General features: G+C 36.2%; 1 protein-coding gene across 1 annotated transcript; it reads left to right on the top strand.

The window, feature by feature from the left end:
* The first annotated feature begins 6,658 nt into the window (after window positions 1-6,658).
* Window positions 6,659-7,946, top strand: LOC109556757 (olfactory receptor 5J3-like). Its single transcript, XM_019958181.2, has 2 exons — window positions 6,659-6,668; window positions 6,985-7,946. Exons 1-2 carry the CDS (start codon window positions 6,659-6,661, stop codon window positions 7,944-7,946), a joined length of 972 nt encoding a protein of 323 aa, XP_019813740.2.
* The last annotated feature ends 656 nt before the right edge of the window (window positions 7,947-8,602 follow it).

Raw genomic sequence — 8,602 nt, 5'->3', positions numbered from 1 at the left:
ATCCATGGGACTAACAACCAGGTTCACTCCAAATTAATCACTGTGAATCATGAATCGTTATTCTTGTGTATGCCTGAAGAGGCAAGACTGTAGACAGGGAAACAATCTGAAGGCAGTTACAATGCTTCAGATAAAAGGTGATAAGTTTCTGAACTGTAACTGTGGTAGAAGGAAAAGTAGAAAGATGAGAAAATGAAAGAAAATATTTAGGCGGTCTTAGTGATTGGTTGGAGAAGGCAACGGCACCCCACTCCAGTACTTTTGCCTGGAAAATCCCATGGACGGAGGAGCCTGGTAGGCTCCAGTTCATGGGGTCGCTAAGAGTTGGGCATGACTGAGCGATTTCACTTTCACTTTTTACTTTCATGCATTGGAGACGGAAATGGCAACCCACTCCAGTATTCTTGCCTGGAGAATCCCTGGGACAGAGGAGCCTAGTGGGCTGCTGTCTATGGGGTCACACAGAGTCGAACACGACTGAAGCGACTTAGCAGCAGCAGCAGCAGCAGCAGTGATTGGTTGTATTTGAGTCTGACTGACATGGTCAGAAATGAAAATTGCATGATAAATGTCTCCTGTTTTTATCTTTTTCTTATTTTGTTTTTAAAAAGGGAATTATATCTCACACACAATAAAATGCACAAACCTTAAGGTTACAGGTTGATTAATTTACTAGATATATGCATCCATGTAATCACTATTCAAGTTAAGATATAGAATATTTCCACCACCTCAGAAAATTCCTTTCTACTCCATTCCCATCAGTGTTATTCAGAGGTAATTACTATGCCAGTTTTATCACCATAGATTAGTTTTGACTATTGGTGAATTTCGTCTTTATTTAAAAAAAATGTTTTAGATTCATTCAGTGTTTATATATGTATTAGTATTTTAAATAACTGGGTAGTATTCCAAATATGAATATACCACAGTTTTGTATCCATTTTCCTGTTCATAGGCAGACTGTTTATATCTAGTTTATATTATTAATATTACAAACAAATTGGCTTAGATCACTATTAACCATGTGAGCATATGCACCTACTTTCCTCAGATATGTGCCTAGGAATGGTGTTTCTGGGTCATAGAGTAACTAGACGTTTGACTTTATTCAGTTCAGTTCAGTCACTCAGTCGTGTCCAACTCTTTGCGACCCCATGGACTGCAGCACGCCAGGCTTCCCTGTCCATCACCAACTCCCAGAGCTTGCTCAAGCTCATGTCCATCAAGTCAGTGATGCCATCCAATCACCTCATCCTCTGTCGTCCCCTTCTCCTCCTGCCTTCAACCTTTCCCAGCATCAGGGTCTTTTCCAATGAGTCAGTTCTTCGAATCAGGTGGCCAAAGTATTGGAGCTTCGGCATCAGTCCTTTCAATGAATATTTAGGACTGATTTCCTTTCTATTGTTTTCCTCTATTTCTTTGACTTTATTAAAAACTTCCAAATAGTTTTCAAAAGCAGTTATACAGACTTCCAACTTCAACTCAGAGATTTAGAGAGCTGGAGTGTTGCTTCCAGCAGTGTAACAACAACAGTAAAGCTGGACATAATGCAAATTAATGACTTTTCTTAAAGGCTTTAGGTAATAGAAGTTGCAGGGCAAACAACTAAACAGAAAACTGGGAGGCATAGACTCTTGAAGGGAGAAACAGGAACCAAATATTTTTCTTTTTTAACCTGGGGCAGAATCCATCAGATGCCATGCAAGTTGATAAGACTCAATTTGTTTGTGAATTTAATGAGTTACAAAATACTAAGTGGGGGCCTAGTGGCTCAATGGCAAAGAATCCACCTGCAATGCAGGAGACTCAGGTTCAATCCCTGGGTTGGGAAGAACCCCTGGAGAAGGAAATGGCAACCCACTCCAGTATTCTTGCCTGGAAAATACCTTGAATAGAGGAGCCTGGCAGGCTACAGTCCATGGGGTCACAGAAGAGTCGAACACGACTTAGCCACTAAAGGACAAACAGTAGGCCCGCATGAGAGTGTGAAGTCCCTAGGTACCACAGAGAGGAAAGTTTGCACCCTCTTGTTTCCTCCCTGAGCTCCACCAAATGCTCACAGCGAAGAGCGAGAAGCATTGAGAAAGCTTCCCTAAATGGGGCTGTCTGGAGGAAGAAGGTGGAGGGAACAGCAGTGAATGCAAAAACTTCTTCCAAACCATTTACCATATTTTTTCCTGCAGAAGTAAAACTGTAATCTGCAGGCAAAGTGAACAACAACAACAAAAAAACCTGTCACCTTAGGACATTGTGGAAAACCATTGTAGCTGGGAAGGGACAGGGACAAAAATTCCACTACTCAGGGAGAGGCAGGAATATGTGCAAGGACCAACGCTACAGCTGGTAGAGGGGCAGGATCACTCGGGAAGGCCATACCAAGACCCAGGTTCAGAGTACCTCAGATTAAGGCTTACGTGTAACATCAGAGGAAACCTGCCCACTCCCCCACCTCCCACCCCACTCCCAGTTCCCCACCCTCCACCCTCCAACAAACAATTAGAGAAATTAACAGTGGAATACAATCGCTATAGTGGAATCAAGAAAAAGATTATCTCTAGGTGTAGTACTATGAAAGGAAGACACACAGCAGGTAGGGAGAGTAACAACTGAGAAAAATAAACCCTCTGGCAAACTGGCTTAACCCTAAGTACAAGAAATCAGTGGAGAAATCTGAAGCCTGTAGTGCACTGAAGGTGACCATAGCAACAACAAACTCCAAAGTCGGGCCAACTCCTCAATAGATTAATCCCTAACTCCCATACTAAAGGTCTAGCACAAGGGAAGGCTCATCTCCAAGCCTCATCTCCCCCAAATTTACCTCTGTCTCTACTGTCTTAATTGTTCAGTTTCATAACAAAAAGTTATGAGATATATTAAAAGGTAAAAAAAATTCTAAAGAGATAAAACAAACATCAGAATCAGACTCAGATATGACAGAAATGTTAAAACCAGACAAAGAATTTAAAATAACCATGATTAATAGATTAAGGCATTCAATGAAAAATGTAAACAACACGCAAAATCGGGATAATATCATCAGAGAGATAGAAACAACAAGAAAAGATCAAATAGAAATGCTAGAAATAAACATAGTGACAAAGAGAAAGAATGACCTTTATGGGATGATCAGCTGAAGAATCTGTGAACTTGAAAATATATTAAAGAATTTACTAAAACCAAAAGACACAGAGAAATAAAAGTAAAAAATCACCCCTCCCCGTATTCAGAGTATCTAAGAGCTATCTTACAGTACCAAGCATAAACATAATTGGAATCTCAGAAGTGGGATTATAAAAAAAAAAAAAAAAAAACACATCTCAATAGATGTAGAAAAAATTCAACAAAATTTAACATTCATTTATAAAAAAACTCTCAATAAAGTAAGTATAGATGGAACTTCCTTAACTGTTAAGGGCATCTTAAAAAAAACAAAAAACAAAAGACACCCTACCCTTAACATCATATTTAAGGGTAAAATGTTACAAGCTTTCCCCACAAATTCAAGAACAGACAAGGATGTCCTTTCTAACCCCTTCTAACTACATTGTTTTAAGTTGAATTTACCTGATGTTGATGCATCTTTAAGTTATTGGCTATGTAGATAGAGTCTTTTGTGAAGTCTGTATTTGTGTCTCCCGATTTTCAATTGGGTTGTTCATTTGTTTTTTGTGGTTTTGTTACTGATTTATAGGCATTTAAAATATATTTTGAATGTTATTGCTTTGTGAGATAAATATATTTTCACAGTCTCTATACTGCTCTTTAACCTTTAATAGTGCTTTTTGAAGAGCAAAATTTCTTAATTTTGATAAAAAGTAGGATTATCAATTTTGTTCAAGTTGAGAATTAAGATTATTCATTTTTCATACCTATATTCAGTTGCTTCAGCTCCTTTTATTGAAAAATCTTTCTTTAATATATTGAATGGCTTTGGTAGTTACACTGAAAATCAATTACCAGAGTATGTTATGGGTCCATTTCTGAATTCTATTATGTTCCACTGATCTATTTGTCTTTCCTTACAATAATGCCACATTATCTTAATTATTTATAATTATTAATTCTTGAAATATGAAAGGGTAAGTTCTCCAACTTTATTTTTATCCTCCAAGATTATCTTGACTATTCTAGAGCCATTGAATTTCCATATAAACTTTAGAATCAGTTTGTAAATTCCTCAAAAAGGACTACTGAAATTTTTATTTGGGTTGTATTGAAACTATAGTATGATATTTATCTCTAATTTCCCTAAGCAATATTTTGTGCTTTACAATGAAGAGATCTTGCAAATTTTTTGCTAAACTTATTACTACATCAGTTCAGTTCAGTTCAGCTGCTCAGTCGTGTCTGACTCTTTGCAACCCCATGAATCGCAGCACGCCAGGCCTCCCTGTCCATCACCAACTCCCGGAGTTCACTCAGACTCACGTCCATAGAGTCAGTGATGCCATCCAGCCATCTCATCCTCTGTCGTCCCCTTCTCCTCCTGCCCCCAATCCCTCCCAGCATCAGAGTCTTGTTGATAATTAGAGCTATTGCAAATAGTATTGTTTTAAATATAATATTAAATTATATTATCTATAATCAATTTGTTGATTATAGAAATATAATTAATCTTTGTATATTGACTTTGCTTCCTGAGATTTTCTTAAATATTACTTCATTAATTTCTTTTGATTTTTCTACATACACAATCATGACATCTGTAAATAAAGGCAGGTTGATATCTTTCTTTCAAACTTTTATGCCTTTTACTATTCTTGTCTTATTGCATTAGTTAGGACTTCTAGTACAATTTTGAATAGAAACTCTGAGAATGGCCATTATTGTTTAATGTTACACAGAATGTGTCACTATTGAGTATAATACAAGCTATATATTTTATCAGGTTGAGGAAGTTCCATTTATTCTCAGTTTTATATGTTTATTTTTTATTATGAATGGGTATTGAACTTTGTCAAATGCTTTCTTTGGCATTTATTCAGATGTTTACAGTTTTTCTCCTTTATTCTGTTAATAGAAGATGGCAATGATTACTTACATTCCTGTAATAAGCCAAAACACACTCTTGTATATTATCTAAGTATTACTGTCTTTGATTTGATGGTATTTTGTTCAGACTTTTTGTGTCTGTGTTCCTGAGGGATGTCAGGTTATAAGTTTTTTCTCTTATAAATACCTTATTACATTTTAGTGTCAAGATTTTGTCCTTATAAAACAAGTTGGCAAGTATTCCCTGATTTTATTGCCAAAGAGATTTTGTAATACTATATTATTTCTTCTTAAAATGTTTGGTAGAATTCACCACAAAACAATCTGGGGCTGGAATTTCTTTTTAGAAAGGTTTTTAATTGCAGATGAAATTTCTTTGATAGATTCATATCATTCAATTTTGTTTTTACGTAATAATTCTTAGTAAGAATAAACATAAAACATGGATTATTTTTATTCCTCCCATATAAGTTATCAATAGCAAGATATTATCAAGATTTCCTCCAATGTTTTCTCATAAAAATATCATAATTTTAGCTTTTACGTTTTAGTCTTTAAACATTTTGAGTTAATTTTGTGTATTATATAAGCTAAGGGACTACTTCATTCTTTTGCATGTAGATATTCAGTTTTCCCAGAACGACTTGTTGAAGAAACTTTTTATCCCATTAAATGGTTGTGGCACTCTTGCTGAAAATCAATTAAAATGTATGTGTGAGTTTATTTCTAGGCTCTTTATTCATTCCATTGGTCTATATGTCTGTCTTATGCTAGTATAATAAGACCATTGCTTTGTAGTTAAGTTTCAAAGTCAGGAAGTGTGAGTACTCCAACTTAATTGGTTTTTGCCAAGATTGTATTGACTATTCAGGGCCTTTTGCAATTTCATATGAGTTTGAGGATTGGCTTTTCCATTTCTGTTGGAAAAATCTAACAGAATTTTGATACTGATTGGGTAAAATCTGTAGATCATTTTGGAATATTGACATCTTAACAATGTTAAGTCTTCTTAGCCATGAACATGGGATGACTTGCCATTTTTAATGTCTCCTTTAATTTCTTTTGCAATGCTTTGTGGGTTTCGGTGTAAAAAGTCTTTTCACCTCTTCAGGAAGACTTATTATAAGTACTTAATTCTTGTAGATATTATTATAAATAGAAGTGATTTTTATATTCCTTTTTAGATTGTTCATTCTTAGTGTACATTTAAATTTTTTATTTAATCCAATAATATTTTAATTAAATATTTAATTAACATATATTTAATTTTTAATTTTTTTAAATTTTATTTTATTTTTAGAAACACAAAAGTTTTTGCATGTTTAATTTTGCTGAATTTGATTATAAGCTCTAGTATCTTGCGGTTTCTTTGGTATTTTCTCTATATGAGATATGTCCTCTGTGAATAGATAGTATTACTTCTTTCTTTCCAATTTGAGAAATTGTACTAATAGTCTAAAACTATAAGCAAAGCTCAAGATTTACATAACTGAAAAAAACCTACAATGGAGTACACTGAAAAGTAGCACTGATTCTGATTCAGCAGGTGATTAAATTCTTTATATTTTTCTACATTTTCCTAATTTTTTGTCCATATTATATTATATATTTCTTAGAAAATTATATTTCTCAGAAAAAATTAAGATGCTTACTAAAAAAGGCAATGATAGGAGGTAGGTATTACCAAAGTAGTGAAAAATTAGTTCTTTCCAATGAAGGGGTTAGTGGCTTGTTGGTTTTACCAAGTTTGCATTTATTTACACATACCAGTAGCCCTGCAAATGTGTGGGTTGTCCCTGGGCCTGAGTTGGGTAGATCTGCTAAATGAGAAGTTCTGGTTTCTCTGAAGACACTTCTGCACACTTCCTTCCACAGTCTAGGCTGTCTATTTCCAACATTATTTCACATGGCCCTATAACGTTTCAAGCCCATTTGGGGTGCTCTTTGTACCTTTCCCATTATGGTTTCTTTTTTTTCATTGTTTTGTAGCTGTGGTGCCACTTGAAATGAACAATCAAACAGACGTCACTGAATTCATCTTCTTGGGATTTTCCAACCATCCCAATCTACAGAGTTTGTTCTTCCTGGTCTTCCTGGTCATTTATCTGACAACTCTTTTTGGGAATACACTCATAATAATGGCCACCAGGGTCAGTCCTGCCCTCCACATCCCAATGTATTATTTCCTCAGCAACCTGAGCTTCTTGGACATTTGCTACTCATCTACCACTATCCCAGGCATGCTGGTGAACTTCTTCCAGGAGAAGAAGACTATCTCCTATGAGGGCTGCCTTTCCCAGATTTTCTTCCTTGTGACCTGTGCCGACACTGAGGGTGTATTATTGGCAGCTATGGCTTACGACCGCTATGTAGCCATCTGCCACCCTCTTCAATATCCAGTCTTTATGAGTGTGAAGGTCTGTGTCTGTTTGGTGTCTGGGTCCTGGCTATGTGGACTGGTGAATTCTATGACACACACAGTGTTGGCAACCACACTCACTCTATGTGGGCCTAACCAGATCAGCCACTTTCTCTGTGACATCCCATTCCTCCTGAAGCTCTCCTGCTCAGACACCTCTCTCAATGAGTTTATGCTCCATGTGGCCAGTGCTACTATTGGCCTAAGTCCCTGCTTGTTTACTGCTGTGTCCTACATACTCATCATCTCTGCCATCCTTAGGATTCCCTCTGTTCAGGGCAGGAGCAAAGCCTTTTCTACCTGTGCCTCCCACCTCACTGTGGTGGTTATCTTCTTTGGAACAGCCAACTTTAATTATGATAGACCCAGTGTAGGCTACAACCTGGATATGGACATCCTGGTCTCTGTGCTTTTCTGTGTTGGGACCCCCATGTTTAACCCCATCATCTATAGTCTGAGAAGCAAGGAGATCAAAGGTGTCCTGAGGAAGCTGGCTAACGAATGCTGGTTCTCTAGTGAGATCAGAGGTTAAACAGTTTCATTATGGAGAATTTCTTAATTGGAGAAAAAATTGAGTATTCCAGATACAATTTAAACAGTACTCTTTTTATATATGATCTCTTGACAACTGTGATGACTGATTCCACCAGGACAAATAGGTACACTTGTACTGAGCATTTCATACACTGTGATCCTAAATACTGTGTGTTCTCCAATCCACTGATAACTTAGAACATTTTGTAACCTCCTAGATAAACCCCAGTATACATTAGCACTCACTCTCCATATCCTTCCAAATTTGAATTACTAGAAAACCACTATTCTGCTTCCTGGGTCCATGGATACCCTTATTCTGGATGTCTCATATAAATAAAATTCTACAACATGTGCCTTTTGTGTCTGGCTTCTTGGGACGTTTTCAAAGTTCATACATATACCATGTTGCACTTCATTCCTTCGTCTCATTGAATGATTTCCATTTTGCAGATATACCACATTTTACTTACTGACTCAATAGACATTTTAGTCATTCTCACTTTTTACTATTATGAATAATGCTGCTATGAACACTCACATTCAAGTTTTAGGAGAAATATTTGTATTTATATAAAGTCTATAGTTTTGAGTGGTATTGCTGGATCACATGATAAACTTTAAAAGGACTGTTAAAATTTTTCAAAGCAGAGG

The sequence above is a fragment of the Bos indicus genome, chromosome 3, assembly GCF_029378745.1.
Source record: "Bos indicus isolate NIAB-ARS_2022 breed Sahiwal x Tharparkar chromosome 3, NIAB-ARS_B.indTharparkar_mat_pri_1.0, whole genome shotgun sequence".
NCBI lineage: Eukaryota > Metazoa > Chordata > Mammalia > Artiodactyla > Bovidae > Bos > Bos indicus.
Note: the sequence above shows the minus strand (reverse complement) of the source record. Positions and strands in the feature narration are given on the sequence as shown.